Source organism: Panthera onca, chromosome B1, assembly GCF_046562875.1.
Source record: "Panthera onca isolate mPanOnc1 chromosome B1, mPanOnc1 haplotype 2, whole genome shotgun sequence".
NCBI classification, from domain to species: domain Eukaryota; kingdom Metazoa; phylum Chordata; class Mammalia; order Carnivora; family Felidae; genus Panthera; species Panthera onca.
The window spans coordinates 125,240,206-125,260,561 of NC_138342.1; the positions used below are offsets into that span (position 1 = coordinate 125,240,206).

General features: G+C 37.1%; 1 protein-coding gene across 1 annotated transcript in view; it reads left to right on the forward strand.

Annotated features, from left to right (window-relative positions):
- EDNRA (endothelin receptor type A) overlaps positions 1–20,356 on the forward strand; it is a 61,081-nt gene that overhangs the window by 13,377 nt on the left and 27,348 nt on the right. Inside the window, exon 3 of the mRNA XM_060654015.3 lies at positions 19,281–19,408. Coding sequence (XP_060509998.1) covers positions 19,281–19,408 — 128 coding nt within the window. The remainder of the gene's footprint in view (positions 1–19,280; positions 19,409–20,356) is intronic.

The window sequence follows — 20,356 nt, forward strand, 5'->3', positions numbered from 1 at the left end:
TAACTTCTTTAGTTGCTTATTTAAGACAGAAGGAAAACATCATAAAGGAAAATGTGTATGATACAGAGACTGTTCTTCAGAATAGTATTTATGTTGTAAATCTTGCAGATTGCATTGGCACATTTGGTAAGCAGATTTTTGTATTCTATACTCGTCATGTTGGTGAGGTCAACCGACAGAAAGGAACCAGAAAATAAAATAATAAAACAAAGGTTGAGCTCTTGATGAGCTGATTGTCTAGACATATACATCTGCTTATCTGCTCAGAGGGACACATTTTGCTAAATAGGTGTCTCACCCAGTTATTTCTGGGAGGGCCAGGCAATTTTTCAGTGGACATGAGACAAAAATGAGTGTTTGTGACTAGCCCATAGTTTCATTTGGGGTGGAAACATGAGATTTTATTGCTAAAACTAAATGTTGCATTTCTAGACCTTCCTTCCTAGGTTTACCAGATGCACAGGAATTAAAAGGGGAATGTGGAACACAATGGATGATGTTTGGGAAATATGTCTCAACTGATATTTAAAAAGAAGCCAGAGGGGCGCCTGGGTGGCTCAGTCGGTTAAGCGTCCGACTTCAGCTCAGGTCACGATCTCACGGTCCGTGAGTTCGAGCCCCGCGTCGGGCTCTGGGCTGATGGCTCAGAGCCTGGAGCCTGCTTCCAATTCTGTGCCTCCCTCTTTCTCTGCCCCTCCCCTGTTCATGTTCTGTCTCTCTCTGTCTCAAAAATAAATAAAACATTAAAAAAATAAAAAGAAGCCAGAAATCTTCAATTTGAAAAAAAATGTACATATGAAGTATATATTTTGTGAAGTGGTCCATTGAATCTAAAACTAAGTAAGGAGTTTATTAATATCCCTAGTTATAAAAGCAACAAGTAAAGCAAATAATTACTGGACAAGTTAAAAATGTCCAAAGTCATTGCCTATCAGAGTATGAAAGGAATGGGATGGGCACACATCTCTGCCAAGTACTGAACAATATACTGTGCCCCATCCCACATGAGTTTTCTAGCTGATGAGGCAATTCTGCTAAATGTCTGTACCTGGAAGGAAGGAAGGAAGGAAGGAAGCAAGGAAGGAAGGAAGGAAGGTAGGAGAAGGGGAGGAAGGAAGGAAGAAAGAGAGAGAACCATCTTTGCTGTGAATTTTTAACTTAGTTTCATAAAATAAAAAATGTCCTGAACACTCCAAAATTCTCCCTTAAAATAATGTCCACTTATGTCATAAATGTCATTTACATCATAAATGCTGTTTTTCTGCATATTTCCATTGTTTCCCCAAATTTGATTTTCTTATAGAAAATAAACCTATGGGGGCGCCTGGGTGGCTCAGTCGGCTGAGCGTCCAACTTCAGCTCAGGTCATGATCTCACGGCTGGTGAATTTGAGCCCCGTGTGGGGCTCTGTGCTGACAGCTCAGAGCCTGGAGCCTGTTTCAGATTCTGTGTCTCCCTCTCTCTCTCTGACCCTCCCCCATTCATCCTCTGTCTCTCTCTGTCTCAAAAGTAAATAAATGTTAAAAAAAAATTTACCAAAAAAAAAAGAAAATAAACCTATGAAAATTAGGGGAATGTTACATCATTTAAGAGCCATAATACTGTGCAAACTTTTTAAAAAGTTTATTGAAGTATAATATACATCCAGAACAATGTACATAAGTGTCAACTCTATGAATTTTCACAAAACGAACACATCTGTGTAACCAGGATCAAGAAACAGAACATTACCTGCTCCCAGAAGTCCCTCAGTCATGAATCACCCTAACTCCCAAGGCAACCACTTTCCTGACTTCTAATGGCATGAATTTCCCTATTTTTGTATTTTATATAAATAGAATCATATATATTCTTCTCTGTATGGCTTCTTTTGTTCAACATTATGTTTGTGAGAGTAACCCACATTGTTGTGTTGTAGCTCATCCATTCTCATTACTCTATAGTACTTCCTTGTCTGAGTATGCCACAATTTATCCACTCTATGTAGGCATTAAACGGTTTCTAAAATTGAGCTAATATGAATAGTACTTCTATGGAAATTCTCATATGCATCTTTCTGTACATACATATGCTTAAATATATATACACACATACACATATATGACCTACATAGGTATATATAAAAAGATGTATGTAATATTTGCATATCAAAATATACCTATATATTAAATATATATTTTTATATAAATATTGATTATAAATATTTAATCTAAATTTTGATCAGTAATTTTGGAGAACTATACCAGGGCATGGTACACTATTAAGAATTAGGCAGCATTGCCTAAACAGGAATTTTTTTCTAATTCTGAATGCTCTAAAGACCTGTGTGGCATATGTGTGAATTGTGTTCATTGTAATTCTTCTTTGGCTTTCAAACAAATCTGTTATCTGCCTCCATAATGGATAATCCCCACATCAACTCACATATTTACTAAGTGTCTATAGAAAACACAAATCTAGGATAACCATGACTTTGAGTGGCACACATTCTGTTTGAGAATACAAACGTATACAATCAAATCAGCCTAACTGCCAGGGTAATCTTATACTTTGGTGTTTTGTTGAAGTTTTTGAGACCACCAAACATGCACACACATGAAAAGCATTTTAAAAGTGAAACACCTATTTAACATTTTCTTTAAAAATAGAAACACTGCCATTTCTCTTTCTCCCAAAGGAGTATCTGCAGCTGAAACAAAATTAGTCAAATTAATTTCAAGGGATACAGAAATAAGGTTTCAGCATTTTCCATTACTGCTATAATAAATGGTTATTTATTTAAAAATATTCAGGGGTGCCTGATTGACTCAGTCAGTTAAGTGTCCAACTCTTGATCTCGGCTCAGGTCATGATCTCGCTGTTCGTGGGTTAGAGCCCGTGTTGGGCTCTGTGCTGACAGCATGGAGCCTGCTTGGGATTCTCTCTCCCTCTCTATCTGCTTCTCCCACTCTCTCTCTCTCAAAATAAATAAAAAACTTAAAAAAAATAAAATGTCTAAACACACTATGAAACACAAATCAAAAAACAATGATTGCAGACAGTAAATGTTATGAGAGTTTAAGTTAAATTAATGAAATTTTCCACACAATCTCTCTGAGGTTATTTTTGTTAAATGACATATCTTGGGTGTGCCAGTTGCTAGGTAAAACTTGGAGGTTTAGTTATAATCTGGTTACTACTATTAAAATAAGATTGGTAAGGGAAGGTTGCTATAGAAATTTACCAAGTTGCAGCTTATGAAGACAGAATAAAATCTCTCATAATATCATCCACAAGGTTTGCATTGCAGCATCCCTAAAAAGAAATTTTATTTGTCAAAACCACTGACTCAATTTCAAATGCAACTTACAATGGTCTTATAGCGCAAATAATACATACTCCCAGAAGGTATTCAGAAGTGAGTGAAATGTGTGTGAGCACTGGGTTTTGCAATATTATGAATATGCATTTAAACTTAGGTGATTTGTTGAAACTTCTCCTGCATTTTGTTCCATGGAAATAGCTTCATAGGAATATTTTCTTTGGTGTTATAGAGTGACCTTAAAATTGCCTCCCATCTCCTGGGCCACCATCAAGGAGGGGAAGTAAATCTGGAAGTACTATACACTAAAAGGGATATTCCAGAGCTTCATGTGCAAGCACTGAGTGCTCACCATTTCTGCTTTCTCCTCATTCTCTGGCCCAAGGGTGGGTCTACGACCAGTGGGCCAAATCCAACCCAACACCTATTTTTGTAAATGAACTTTTACTGGAACACAGCCATACCCATTACTTAAGTAAATCATTTTGACAGACACCATATGGTCTGCAAAGCCTAAAATATTTCCTATCTGGTCATTTACAAAAACAGTTTATCAACCCCTGTGGCATCTCACTAACTACCCTGTTCCTGCCTTTCATCCCTGCCTCTCACTCTCCATTTTGTTCCATAGTAGGTCAAAGCTCAAAACCTGAACTTCAGAAATATTAATATGTCTTCATAACCTTTGATATTTTTAAGTGGCTTATGTCTCCAACTCCCCAAAAAGTAAATGGGCATAATCCCAGGAAATTAAAATTTTTTTTAAATGGTTTGTAACTGATCTTAAATAAATCACTTGATCTCTCAAGTCATTATTTTTGTACGAAATAATAATGAGGGACCCTAATCCCATGGAGTCCCCTTAGGCACAATGATGCATGGTAGGCTTGCTCCTGAAGTGACTACTAACATCAATTAGAAGAACACCCGGGGTGCCTGGGTGGCTTAGTCTGTTGAGCGTCCAACTCTTGATTTCGCCTCAGGTCATGATCCCAGGGTCTTGGAATAGAGCCCTGCAGTGAGCTCCATGCTGAGCATAGAACCTGCTTAAGATTCTCTCTCCCTCTTTGCCCCCACTCCTCTGCTCCTGCTCTCTCTCTCTAAAAGATAAATAAATAAATAAATAAAGAAAGAAAGAAAGAAAATCATTAAAAAAGAACAGGCAAGGGCTGTTATTGTCTCTTTGTCTCCCCCATTTAGTTATCACACATCAGAACTCTGGCCTCATTTAGGGTCTTGGTGACCAGGTATCCATGAAACCTATTGGATAAATCATGCATTTCTCATCAAAACTGAATAAGTTTTAAATTCTTTGTCATGATCTTAGAGCTGTTCATTATCTTGTCTTTCAAATAATTAAGATCAGCACTAAACCAAGTGACCAGATCTTTCAGCAATCATTCATGTTTCAGTTAAGAAAAAGAAGTAAAGAAGACTTTTGCATTTATTTTAGGGAAATATCATACAAAAAAAAAAAAAAGAGGTACTCCCTAAAGATTTTAAAGACAAAAACTTTACATAACTTGAAATTATTGGATCAGAAAATCACTGTATATTTATTTGGTATGCCACTTAAATTACATGGTCATATGTAATTTGCATACATACTTTAAAATAAATGAATGTTTTTATCTCTGTTCTATAAAATTCAAGGAATTTTTCTTTGATAATGGATGAAGGGCCATGTCATAGACAAAGGGGAAAGTGGAGAAAGGATAAGAAATACTCTGTGTTCCTTTTTTATACAGTGTGTGTGTGTGTGTGTGTGTGTGTGTGTGTGTCTGTGTGTGTGTGTGTAATTTTGTGGTACAGATATTCTCTGTATATATAGTCCTTTTCTCAATTGTTGGGGAAAAGAAGAAGGTGCTACAGGGGATGGAGGAAAGAAGACAGAGTTGGTGCTGGATGCATCCCTGGGACACAACTCTTAGACACTATGTAATTCATCAGGTAGACAGAAGACAGTTCATATATATTTAGGAAGGGAGGGAGAGGTAGAAGGAGGGATGGAGAGAAGCAGGGAGCATAGAGTCTCAGAATGTTAGGAGTCAACATCTTTAGTTCTGACTGTGTGACCCAGAACACTGAGCTATTTACAATCTTACAGAGATACTAATTCAAACTGGTCTTGTGTTCAGGTTGATATAATAAAAGCAGCTCTCAGCTGATAGACCAGAGTCTATCTCTACTGTGGTTTTGAAATTTTTTACTTATTTGCAGTAACTCTAACTCTCATGAAATGATAAACATTTAAGTTTGTGGAAATGGTCCAGAAGAGAAAACTGGTACAGAATTGAAGACATCTAATAACATGTTATTTCTCTGCCAGGAATTTTGGATAAATGAATGAGTAGAGAAAAGTAAGTACCTTAGGGCTTAATGTTTATCATTCAATCCCTTTTTAGGTTCCTTGATCCTCAGTGCATCCCCTCATTCTGTTCAAACTATCTCTTCTCTGCTAAAGACAACCATGATCTATGACTAATGGTTAATTTGGAAAATTTCATGTTATGTATATTTTACCACAGGTAAAAACAATTTTGGGGGGACACCTGGGTGGCTCAATTGGTTAAGCATGCGAATCTTGATTTCAGCCCAGGTCATGATCTCCCAGTTTGTGAGTTCGAGCCCCATGTCAGACTGTGCTGACAGCATGGAGCCTGCTTGAGATTCTCTCTCTCCCTCTCTCTCTCTGCCCCTCCCCTGCTTGTGCTATCTCTCTCAAAATAAATAAAGTTAAAAAAAAGTAATTTTTAAAAACTATGAACTTAAATGAAAATGTAAAAGTATAAAATTTTAGGGACAAAAAGAAAGAAAATCTTTGGGATCTAGGACTAGACAAAGCATTCTTAGACTGGATAGCAAAAGCACAATCTATAAAAGAAAGAATTGATAAATAGAACCTCCTCAAAACTTAAAACGGTTTCTCTACAAAGGACCCTCTTAAGAGGATGAAAAGAAACCTACAGACTAGGATAAAATATTTGCAATCGCCAAGTCCAATAAAGGCTAGTATCTAGAATACATAGAAAACTCTCAAAAGTCAACAACAAAAAAATCCAAGTAGAAAATGGGGAAAAGATACAAATAGAAATTTTACTGAAGAGGACATATAAATGACCCAATAAACACATGAAAAGGTGTTCAACATCATAAGCCATTAGGGCAATGCAAAATGGAAACCACAGTGAGCTATCACTACACACCTGTAAGAATGACTAAAATAAACATACATTGCTGGTGAGAATGAAAAATTGTAGAACCACTCTACCAAAGAGTTTGGATGTTTATTATAAAACTAACCAGGGGCGCCTGGGTGGCTCAGTTGGTTAAGCATCTGACTTCAGCTCAGGTCATGATCTTGCATGTGTTCGAGCCCCGCATTGGGCTCTGTGCTGACAGCTCAGAGCCTGGGGCCTGCTTTGGATTCTGTGTCTCCCTCTCTTGTTGCTCCTCCCCCCACGTTTCTCTCTCTCTCTCTCTCTCTCTCTCTCTCTCTCTCTCTTAAAAAAAATAAAGTAAACATTAAAAAATTAAAAAAAGAAAAACTAACCATGCAATTACTGTCAGACTTAGCAGTTGCACTCTTGGGCATTTATTCCAAAGAAATGAAAATTACATTCATGCAAAAACCTGTTCATGCATGTTTATAGTGATTTATTTGTAATAGCCAGAATCCAGAAACAACTCAGATGTTCTATAGTGGGTGAGTGGTTAAATAAACTATGGTACATCCATTTCATGCAATACTGCTCAAGATTAAAAAGGAACAAGCTATTGATATATATATATATCATATATATATATATATATATGATATATATATATATATATATATATATATATATATAAAATAATTTGGATGAACAATTTTGGATGCTGAGTGAAAAAGCCAATCTCAAATGATTATGTATTATATGATTTCTTTTATAAAACATTCTTGAAATGACAGAGTTATACAGATTGAGGACAGATAAATGGTTACCAGGGATTAGGAATGGGAAAGGGAGGGGAGGTGAGTGTGGTTCTAAGAGGACATCATAAAGGATCCTCGTGGTGAAGGACCTGTTCTATATCTTGACTGGTGGTGGATACACAAACCTACACATGTCATAAAATTGCATAGAACTAAATACAAATGAGTAACATTGGAGGGATATGAATAATATTGCTGGATCATATTAATATAAAAAAATGATTGTACCAGTTTACAGTCCCATCAGCATTACATGACAGTTCCAATTTCTCCACATGCTCACCAGCACTTATTATGGGTCTTTTTAATTATAGCCATTCTAATGATGCATGGTGGTCTCTCATTGTGGTTTTAATTTCTGTTTCCCGAATAGACTAAGGATGTTCAGTATTTTTCATTTTCATGTTCTTATCTATTTTTATATCTACTTTGGTGAACTGTCTATTTAAATCTCTTATACTTTTTAATTTTTGTTAGTCTTTATATTTTTTAATTGTAGGAGTTTTTTTATATATTCTAGACAGAAGTCCTTCATCAGATACATGATTTGCAAATAGTTTTCTCACTCTGTGGCTTTTCTTTTCATTTTCTTAATGGTGTCTTTTGAGGAGCAAAAATTTTTAATTTTGACTAAATACAATTTATCAAACTTTTATGGATCACGTTTCTGGTGTCATATCTACAAAATCTTTGCCTAAGCCAAGGTCACCAAATAAATTCTCCAGTGTTTTTCTCTAACAGTTTTATAGTATTAGCTTTTGACATTTAGATCTTTGATCACAGTTTTTGCGTAGGATATGAGGTAAGCATCTAAGTTCATTTTTTTGCACAGACATATCCAATTGTTCCAACACCATTTTTGAAAACCCTCTAGTCATTGAATTGCCTTGACACCTTTGTCAAAACTCAGTTGATGATCAATGTTAAGAGTTTATTTCTGGACTTTCTTTTCTGTTCCAATGACTTCTGTGTCTATTGTTTAGCCAGTACCATCCTGTCTTGATTAACTATAGTTTATAGTAAGTTTTTAAACACATATTGTAAGTCCTACTTTGTTCTTTCATTTCAACATTGTTTTAATTTTTCTAGATTCTTTACATTTATATATAAATTTTAAGATAAACTTTTTCACTTCCTTCAATTTAGATAGGGATTATATGGACATTTTAAATGAATTTGGAGAAAATTGCCATCTTCACAGTATTGATTCTTCCAATCCATAAACATGTATTTTAGATCTTTGATTTCTCCAATATTTTGTAGCTTTCAGTACATGTCATACACTTCTTTTGTAAAATTTATTCCTAATTTTGACACTACTTTGAATGAAGTTGTCTCTTAATTTCATTTTTGGATTTTTGGATTTTTCAGAGCTGGAATATTGAAATGCAACTGGTGTTTGTATATTGCTCTTGTATCTTGTGACCCCGCTGAACCCCTCACCATTACTCTTGCAGCAGTAATTTTTTTTGTTGCTAGTGTGTGATGGTGAAAAATACAATGACTATTAAAACAGTTTGGTGCCATTGTCTCTATTTGTGCTAAGGGAACCAGCAGCTTTACCCACCATTGCTTTTGTACCAACAAGGCAAAAGGCAGTAATCTGCTAGTGTTCTCTTGATCTTACAAAGGTTCTCAGGGATCCTCAGGAGTTGCAGACAACACTTAAAAGAACCACTGATAGGGGCGCCTGGGTGGCGCAGTCGGTTAAGCGTCCGACTTCAGCCAGGTCACGATCTCGCGGTCCGTGAGTTCGAGCCCTGCGTCAGGCTCTGGGCTGATGGCTCGGAGCCTGGAGCCTGTTTCCGATTCTGTGTCTCCCTCTCTCTCTGCCCCTCCCCCGTTCATGCTCTGTCTCTCTCTGTCCCAAAAATAAATAAAAAAAAAAAAAAAAAAAAAAAAAAAAAAGAACCACTGATATAGATGATCTCCAAGAACCTGTCCTGAGTCTGAAATTATAGAACTTTAAAAATCTAAGATAATGTTGTTTACCAAACTTGTCTTAATGACATTTGATTAAATAGAACTACCCTACAACCCAGCAATTGCACTACTAGGTATTTATCCAAAGGATACAGGAGTGCTGATTCAAAGGGGCACATGCACCCCAATGTTTATAGCAGCAGTATTGACAACAGCCGAAGTATGGAAAGAAAGAGCCCAAATGTCCATCAAGTGATGAATGGATATATATATATATATATATATATATATATATATCCATTACTCGGCAATCAAAAAGAATGAAATCTTGGCATTTGCAACAACATGGATGGAACTGAAGTTCCAGCTAAATAAGTCATTCAGAGAAAGACAAATATCATGTAATTTCACTCACACATAGAATTTCAGATACAAAACAGATGAACGTAAGAGAAGGGAAGCAAAAATAAAAACAAGGAGAGGAACAAAGCATAAGAGGCTCTTAAATACAGAGAACAAACTGAGGGTTGCTGGCCGGGTGTTGGGTGGGGGAATGGGCTAAATGTGTGATGGGCATTGAGGAGGGCACTTGTTGGGATGAGCACTGGGTGTTAATATGTAAGTGATGAATCACTAAATTCTATTCCTGAAATCATTATTACACTATATGTTAACCACCTTGGATTTAAATTTAAAAAATCATAAGAGAAAAATTTAAAAATAGCATTCGATTAAATGGCTGGTTTTCATGACAGTTAATATTCTTTAGACAAGTATAAGCATCTCTAAGTAATCAAGTCTAGAAAAGGAATCTTGATGTCACTGTAGGCTAATTACATTAGATTCCAAATTTATATGTTTTCTGTTCTAGGTAGCACTAAAAATAAACAAAATGCTTACACTAGAGATACAGCACATATCAAATATCAAGATTAGAAGCAAAACTAGCTTATAATCTATTGGTCTTGACTAGTACAACCTAATGTTATATCATTTCCAACTAACTATAAGTAAGACAAAATAATAATCACACTCATTTTCAAAACTTTTTTAAAAGCCCTAATTTTATACTACTATTTATAACAGACCCTTGACTGGAAGCTTAAAATAGCTACTTGCCTACTATTTTTTCCTGCATTTTATATATAGTCAGGATTATATTTAAAATATGATGCTTATAGCTCACTGACAAGTGTACTGTATATTTTAGCTTTTCCCTAGAGAGTAATAAAGTATTGTTGATTCATTCAAGGTAAATAAATAGTTTCAATGCTTCAATCTATGGGATTCCACAGGGTTTGACATCCTTAATCCTTTTGGATAGAAAAAAAAAAGGCAAAAGGACTAAAACAGTTTGATTGGAAAAATAAAAGAGAATTTGGAAAAAATATGTAAAATGAAGGGAAAGATTAAGCTAAGATTAGGGATAAATTGAGTTGATAATAGTTTTGGAGAAACCAGTTATATATGGAGTTATGATGTGAAAAAAAAAAAATCACACAATTTCTGAGCAGGCAGAGAATTTAGAGGTAAGAAATGTTGCACCAGAACTAGATTATTCAGCAGAGGAGGGAAGCAAGCCCAAAGATTTCTGACAGGGCTGAAGCTGGAAGTCAGGATTTCCAACTTCCCCTTTAGGATGTTCCATTCTTCTCTCTTCCCATTAAATATGACTTTTACGGTTTTAATACTCTCTATACCACACGTAGCACTTCCCAGAAGACAGCCAAGCTTCTAAAACTTTAATGGCAAATTGTTAAAATGCATGTCATTCGTATGTGAAGTATTATTACATGACTGGTAATTCGGACATCTTAGGTATGTCTTCCTCTTTCACTTTATGTGTCAGCTACTGGAAATCTTGAAGTTTTACTGTCTAATGAATTTCTGTCATTAAATATTTAAAATCACCTGAACCTCTTGTACTGTAACATGTCAGCTTCAGCATCAACTTTTTTCCTCCCAAAGACACAAGAGTACCATTTCTTCATGCTGCATACCGTACATTAGGTGGGCCATTGTTTCCGTCTACACATAGGATAATTTCTTATGACCATGTCATACTTTACAATGAAGAACTAACTCCAGTGCTTAAGATTTTGAAGAAATCATGAATGACATGAAATCATTAAATAAGCTGCATGCCTTCAAATATGCTATTGGTTTTCCCTTTTTCCTACTTATCACCAATTCTTGATAAGTCTTTTGTAGCTACTCCCTAAATCTGTATGTGGAGATCTCTACCAGTTTGTTTTGTTTTGCTTTGTTCTGCTTTGGTTTTGCCTGCAGCTTTCTTTTAAACAAGTACCGGCATGTACTTGCATAGAGACTGCTGATTAAAAGAAATAATAAAACATTTTCATTAGGTTTTGTGCCTTGTTTTGTGTCCAGGTCAGAGCACTTATGGGCTATAATTAACTATGCTTGCACTTTGTTACAAGAAAATGTAAGTCTCCACTCATAACACATGTGTGAAATCTTTTCTCCAGTCAGGAAAAGCTAGGGATCATTTTTTCCAACATAAATCTTCTCTCTGTTATGAATTAAATCTTAAAGTATTGGCACGTATATTTGGCACTAACGTGTGTACTTTTGATATTGAGTCCTTCTAATGTTCCTCCTTTAAAGAATTTTAATTCTTCTCCATCATTCTCCATAATTATCCTTTGGTTTTACCCATGCAAAATGAGTAGAAGTCTCAAGGCCCCTGCTTCTAGACTGGTATCCTTACAGCAAACAGAGTTATTCAAAAGAGACATTTCTTTTCATTCCAACCTCCAGGTAACTGAGGCTGTTGAGGATAGGAAGCCCATGTCTTGGGGGAACCATCTTTCTTCTAAGGAAAAACCTTCGTGACTTTGGAACTCTGGTTTCAAAAAGCATTTTTCCTCTTCCCCGCCCCCACCCTCCTCCACCTGGTTGTTGTTAACAGCTATGTATCTCAGATTCTAAAAAAGTTATGACTTCAGCAAAAACGGAAACACTGAATATTCAACAGTGTAAGATACAGACAGCGAGGAGTAGCAACAATCCCATGTTTCCCATGGAAATGCAGAATAGTGGGAACAGTGTCTCATGGGAACTAACATTTATGATCTGTGACAGGCCAGGCCCTGTTCTAAGTGCTTTGTGTGGATTAGTTCATTTCATACTCACATGCACCACATGGCATAGATTCTCTTTTCATGTCCGGTTTTCTCTGAGGCCACAGTTAACTTGTCTAAATTATGCCAGGCTCAGGTTCCAGAGCCTGTTTTCTCTGTCATGGTGCCGTACCACCATCTCCTTCTGTTGAGCTCCCACAGAACGTTGCTTACAGCTCCTTTAGGAACTATTATGTCTGTTCATCTTCCAGGTAATAATTTCCTTGAGAATGAGGTCTTTTGAGCTTGTGTCATCTTCCAGCACTCTGCAGCTGGTGACCTGGATGATCCTTCTTCACATTCTCGTGGAAAAAACAGGACAAAACGTAAAGACTGATAATGATAGGCCATGCAAATATCTCACATTTCCAGATACTTACTTCTGCTAATCCCTCTGTATGGATCGTCTCTTCTGTTGCCCACAGTAATCCCCTGACATAGCTGCCATCACTGTCTTCATTTTCTAGAGGAAGGAACTGAGAAGCAGTGAAGTTAATCAACATGTCAACATCACACAGGAACATAGCAGAGGCTTAAGTCCAAGGAGAGCTTCAGGGCCCACGCTCTTAACTGCTCTGCCAAGCCACTTGCTTTAATTAGAAGTGCTTCTCCATCCCCCTTGGTCACTGAGGGCACCCAGCACCAGAATTGAGAACATTTATGGAGTTGCTGCTATGCTCTGCATTTGTCATACGCTTCAAGTTTGGGGCTGGTCAGGAGGCAAGAGGAGCCTGTCAAAGGAATATGTGTATGGATAGAGCAGAGGTCATGGATTTTACTTCATTTATCTATGTGAAAACTCTGCCTCAACCCTGAAGCAATTAAAACATAAAGGAAAAGAAAACTCCATGCTCAGTCATGCAGTGATTTATTTTATTGCATCTGATTTGAGATTTGCAACAGAGAGCATGTTTTCATTAAAGACCTTTCCTGGGCATTACAGGCATTATAATTAACTCAGTCTGTGCTATTGGAAGATATTCTTGTTTACTACAAATTCAACTATTCAACTTCTGCATCCCAGCCCCTCCCCCAGCAAGAAAGAAAACCGTAGGACCTCACGTTTTCAACACTGGTACCTGGTCCATCGTGTTCAATTCCAAGTGACACTACAATAATTCATGTTGAGGAGAGGAGAATATTTAATTTGATATTTTCAGCTACAATAGACTGTGTTCATAAATCCCTCGCTCCTGTCTAGAATGGGTGGAGTGGTGTGAAGGGAGGAAAAGTATCCCTCAGCCGCACCGGATGGGCTGGAAGGAAAATTAGCACACAGAACAATGTGCCCCTGGTTTTATTTATCCCATTATTAAGAAGCCATGACAATAACAAAAGTAATGTCCAAGTAATAGCATTAAATGGCAGGAGATAACATCAGGAATAGATAAAGAGGGGTAAATTCATTTCTGTTATCCTTGTTTTCATTAAGTTGTGCATAAATGGGACATTTCCATGTATGATTACAAATTACAGCAGTCCAAAGTAACTAATGTTTATGTAGTGCAGATTCAGTTTCAGAATTCTTTCACATGTATTGTTCTTATTGAGCCTCCGAGATGGTCATCATATCATTGTTGGAGGAATGCGAACCACCCCATTTAACAAATACAGAAATGAGACTTACAGGGGTTTACCCAAGGTCACACAGGAAGAGGTAGATCTCAGACTTGAACCTGAGTCTTCTGAGTTCACAACCTAAGTTGAATTTAGGGGAAAAACAGCCTTTTTCGGTAGCGCCAAGCTGATGAGGTCTGAAACATTAGGCTACAACATGAGGGTCTTGCATAACAGTCAAGCCACCTGGTACTGAACTGTACTTTTACGTACTGATGCCTTTAGGGACTACTGGGGTGAAGGAGCAGTGGGATGCTGTCCCTAAACTACTGTGATTTTTTAATTTCGTATGTTGATGTTATAAACTATTTCTGCTCCTCCCCTATCTGGCTGTCAGCTGTCAGTTTTTGTTGATCACCGTGCTTCTAGAGCAGTGGTTCCCCAAGTTTGGTTGATGGAACAGCACTATCAGCATCACCTAGGAACTCATGAGCAATGCAAATGCTAGGTATCAACTGTACTTCAATAAAAAAATAAAAGAAATAAAATAATAAAAAAAAGAAACATAAATTCTCAGGCCTCATCTCAGACCTACTGAATCAAAAAGCTCTGGGAATAGAGCCCAGCAATCTGGTTTAACGAGCCCTCCAGGTAATTCTGATGCTTTGAAAGCTTGAGAACCACTACACTAAGCAATGATTCTCAAGCTTGGCTGTACATTGGAATCACCTGGGAGCTTTAAAAACTACTGAGGCTTGTGTCCCAACCCCAAAGATTCTGGCTTATTGGTCTATAATATGGTTTTCAACCTCAGCACTATAGGCATTGCGTGCTGGATAATGATTCACTGGGGAGGCCTATTCTCTACCAGCTAGATGTTAGCAGCCTCTGTCCTCCAACACAATTGGAATTACCAAAAAGGTCTCCAGAAATTGCCAAATGTCCTCTGGGGGCCAAATTGCCTCAAGATGAGAAGTACTAGTCTAGGGGCATGGCCCAGGTACTGGGATTCTTAAAAGCTCCCTAAATCATTCTAATGTACAGGCAAGACTGAGAACTATTACTCTGGAGAGTTCCCAGTAGTGAGGAGCTCTGGATGTGCAGTGGACTAAGGAACTATAAAAGCTAAACTTTATAGCATTGAGTATAAAGAAAGAATAAATCAACCTGCAGTGAAGAGTCCAGCAGTTTGCCTGTAAGTAAAGTACATGAGCCCTAGGGCATAAATTTCACGTCAACCAATGGGCTTCTTACATTTTCGCTAACTTTCTGTTTGTTATGTTCCAGAAAACTGACATAAACAGGTACATTGCACATAACTAAAACATCCCAACACAGTAGACGTTGCTTTGTACTAAATATAGTGGTGGGCAGAGATCCTGCTTTTGGATCTAGTCGTTCTAAAAACAGGGTGCTTATGAGCATACCTTGTGGTACAAGTCCTTAGGTAAATCTGGTTTTGACAGGCTAAAAATGCAGCCTGTCGATTTTATATTGACTTTGACATAATCCAAATCAACCACACACATACATACATATACATTCATATTCAATGTATACATTCTTTTCTGCCATTTTAGAGGTATTTGAGTTTTCAGGTGATGATCAGGGACTTTAACAACATATATTTCAACTGTAGAAAATCCCCCAGGCTAGAATCAAGGAAAGGATCCTTCAGTAAAATCCATACCCAGCAGATTGCCCTCTGCTCCTTCAGCGATTGTTCTGTGGTGTTCCTCTGTATCCCCTTGAGAATGAGATTAGACCATGGACGCACATCATGTTCAAGTGTCTGCTCTGTGGCTCTTATCAGGCTGGATAGTCTCATCACAGCCCAGACTGAGAGGTCTCCAAGCACAGAGTTTCTGACAGCTCCTGTTTAACCTGAAGTCTTAAATAAAACAGTATTCTCCCACTTCCTCAAACGACTCATTCACAGGTGTGTGGTTTCTTTCAACGTGAGGAATGGAAATACTACACTGGGATGCTGATAAACAACTTTTAAGTAGAAAGTAAATTACAAGATGGATGTATTTTCAGGGCAAAAGTGGTACTAATTTCAAAATATGAAAATATTGGCTTCAGTTAATGAGTTGGGCTTATTAATTCATTCAACACCTACTATGTGCTAGGACCTGTGTGATGTCCTTGGAAGTTATAAATATGAGGGTTACATAATAGCATAGGCCCTTATATGGCAAAAATAAGCTATGACTGCCCCAAGGTGCCCAGTTAACCCTTGAACCAATCTAACTTGTCTGTCAGACTAGTTTGGTTTTTCTTTCAATGAAGTGATAGTAGCTTGTTAACGTTAATGAAATCAACCAGTTCTTTTGCTCTATAAGATTTATCTTATACAGTTGCCTATCTTTTCCTATCCTAGTCTAAATTCTTTCATGGATATGCTTTTAAAAATCCAAACCTTTTAATTAGACAATAGAACTGCTTACCAGAAAAGTAGGCAAAAAAGATCATAAAAGACTGTTAAAAGGTATTATTTCCATATGTTCCCACTTTGTTTTTAAGGGCATAAGAAGTTTTCTGGAAGAAAACACACTTAACAATTAACAATGGATGCCTTTGGGCAGGGATTTTAGGGGCCTTGATTTTAAGGGAGACTTGCTTTTCATTACATGTTTTTATACAGCTTTTTACCATTTTAAATCTTGTGTTTTTAATTTTAAATGCTAGTGAATAACAGAAAGGATGCATTCCCAGCAGTCTTTCAGAAGTTCCAAAATATTTCTTCTAAATAAGAGAAAAATAGGTGAGCTACACTCTATGCCTCTTTGATTCCCTCTTTTTTTTCTTTTTTTGTATATGCTTTATTGCTAAAACAGAGTGATCTGAGACTTGGAATGTAAAATTACCCCCACACTAGTTCCATGAAGAAAGAGATTAATAAACAGAACCTGTTTGAGATTGGGTAGTTAATGGGGGCCTCTTTGAGGAAGCCACCTTTAATCAGAAAAGGAAGAAGTTGCCGCAGGCAGTGGCCTAATTTCCCCTGGCTACATTAGGACAGTTACTTTCCATACATTCTCTCAGAATGAAGTGGATATAGGTTTTAGAAGTCTCCCTGTGATTGTCCGGAAATTTCCTCCAACGATTTCTTTCATTTCCCTTTGTCTTTAATTCCCAAGAAGAATCAAGTTCCACTCCAGGAGAAAAGAAAAGATGACAACATACATAACAAAGCATCTCCTTATGTCAAAGAAAGACAATTCTATGATCTCTTTGGTGCCCACCAATTCTATAATATCTTTCCCTTCAGTCCTTCCTCTATATCTACCCCCATCTGGCAAGCATGAAAAAGGAAAAAACTCAAGGGCCAGAAAGAATACATGCTCAGTTGTGTTTTTTTCTGTATCATTTTTCTTAGCACTTGTCATTTATTCCCTCACAGGACCTCAGAGTCTCCCTTGTTAAGCAAGAATCATCCTTTTCTCTGATTATTGGATGTGTGAATTGGGAAATCCATCTATGTGGATTTCAGGATCCTCTGTTTCTGAAATGAACCAACTGTAACAGCTAAATTACTCCAAAGCATATCCTATAACAATCCCTACACATTTCATTTACATCTCTGTAATACTTCAGTGGAGAATTACACTTGTAGGACAAAATACTAAACTCTCTATAAAAAGTAGTTTTCAGGTTTTCTTTTCTTTATAGGGGAAGAGTCATCTCAGAAATAGTGTTTTGTGTCTTGCATCAGCATTAACAACCAGCAGTCAGCAATGGTATAATATTTGTTAGCTTCATGAAAACTGTCAGAGTTTAGGGCAATGTTTCTGTGAAGAGCCCATCAATTGTTCTTGGACAAAAAGTTTATGTGGAAATTCTAAGAAGACACCCACCAAGACTGATCAGAATGCAAGGAAAAAGAGATGAGAGGCAAAATTGGATTAAGGACAAGGTCCTTTCAACAAACTATTCAAAAGAAAAGGAAATGTGTTTTAAGTGTTTAAGAGAGAATTTCTGGAATAAGTCATACAAGGTCTTAGCCATAAAAATAGGATTTTAGGGGTGCCTCGGTGGCTCAGTCTGTTGAGTGTCCTACTGTCACTTTCAATTCAGGTCATGATCCCAGGGTCAGGAGATCAAGCTCTGTGTCTGGCTCTGTGCTGAGTGTGGAGCCTGCTTGCGATTCTCTCTCTCCCCCTGCCCCTCCCCCGCACTTATGCTTGCGTGCATGTGCTCTTGAAGAAGAAGAAGAAGAAGAAGAAGAAGAAGAAGAAGAAGAAGAAGATTTTAGAGTGCCCTATATTACTAAATTCAAAATGAGTATCATGTTAATGGCCACATTGACCATGAAATTAAGCCTTACATAGTCTTTTAGAAATGACAGAACAGAAATTCAAAGCTCAACTCAGAGTTACTAAGGCAATAGGTACTTTGCAAAAAAAAGAGAAAAAAGCCCCATTTATCAAGTTAGTAGGATAGTGTTTCCTAATGAGTGGAGTAGGTTTCAATTCTGAGTTACTAAGCAAAAATTAGAAGGGAAATCAATACCATTTTTACTCTTGAAAAGACATCAAGTATTCAGCAGGGACTTCCCTTTTAGGTAGCTGAGCTATTATTCAAGCCCATGCTTTGGGTATAATGCCTAATTAGATAAATATCAGCAACTCACAGGGGACTTTATATTATTGCTACTTACCGCAGCCACTAGAGGGTATCCATCCTTTCCTTCCAACAAAGGTTTTAAATTGTCAACATAGAAGAATAGATTTGCCTGCAAATGCCACAAACAGATCACAGTAACCACCTTTCTCCATATGATAAAGGGAAGTTTAAGCCTAAATAAAGAAAGGCCACTTGTGACACACTTAGTGAAACAGAATCAGCCCTGTAAGCTAAATTCAAAATGACTTTAGGGTGTTAACCAGCTAACAAGTCAGTGCATCCTAAACCACTTCCTTCTCCCAGGATTCTCCATAACCTCGCATTCAGAGCCTTTGTGCTTGTCTGGAGATAACATAATCTTCCAGCGCTGCTACTTGAAAACAAGCTTTACTCACGGTTTAATAAAAATAGGTAAGAAATGACTGCCTGCTTCTCATTCAAGCTGTCACCCAAACCCTAACCTTTTGCTACTCTTTGAAAAGTAGGCAGTATGACTACTTCCCATAAGATCAAAGGTTCATCTCTTCTATTATTGTATTTATCATTCTCAACATTTTCCCAGATAAAAAAAAAATGCTACAGGTTTAAAATATATTTTTTTAATGATAATAATACTCTATCGCTGCCATGCTAACTGGAAAGCAAAATGAATAATGAAATTTAGAAGTTTGGAAGATCATTAGATATCTATGTATTCCATGTATTCCATGCCAGCTCTGTCATTTCTTACCGTAGTGTCTCCTTTTTTCAGCTGCTGGCTGGGCGCTGGCCTTTTGATCACAATGACTTTGGCGTATTTCTTTGCAAGCTGTTCCCCTTTTTGCAGAAGTCCTCGGTGGGGATCACCGTCCTCAATCTCTGCGCTCTCAGTGTTGACAGGTAATGTGGTTCTTGCCCTCTACTCTTGTTACATTTAGAAAAACATTTTCTCAAAAAGAAGACAAAAAGCCTTGAGAGTTGGTGGCCAGGACAGTTGTTAATTAAAATATCAATAATTAAAGTGAATTAAAATATCAACAATCTTGCCCTACTGTTGAGAATTGCTTTACACATTTGCTGGTTATTAGCCATCTTTAGTGCAGGGGATTTGTATTTAGAGCATTTTGCCACTTATAGCTATTTAGTACCCTATGGCAACAAAGGAAAAATGAACATATTAGATGGAAGGAACTTTGGAAAAGGAGATTTTTGGACATGCAAATCCTATATTTTCAATGGTAGATTTCTCATTAGAAAAAAAGAAGATACCATTCAATTATATTTATAATGCTTGATTACTTGAGCGGAGTGGTGAGTACATAATATTGTTTTATTCTTCTTCTGTGTTTCTTTGAATGCCTGAAATGTTTCATAATTTTTTAATGTTATTTTTTAATGTTTATTCATTTTTGAAAGACAGAGAGAGACAGAGCACAAGCAGGGGTGGGGCAGAGAGAAAGGGGACACAGAATCTGAAGCAGGCTCCAGGCTCTGAGCTGTCAGCACAGAGCGTAATGTGGGGCTCGAACCCATGTGAGATCATGACATGAGTTGAAGTCGGACATCTAACCGAATGAGCCACCCAGGTGCCCCTGGAATGTTTCATAATTTTTTTAAAAAGGGCAACAACAGAAGCACCCCTTGATCAGATTCTGAAAAACCCATCAAGTATATCTTTCTGGAATTCTCCTCAAACATGGATGTTAAGACTTCTCTAAAGGAGTACTTCTAGATGGTATTTTCTTTACCGTCTAATTTTCATAGCAGGATCTATAAAAAGTGATGTTAGGAACTTTATAATACATTCTATGGAGTCCTTTTATATTGAATATTATCCTATGCAAATGT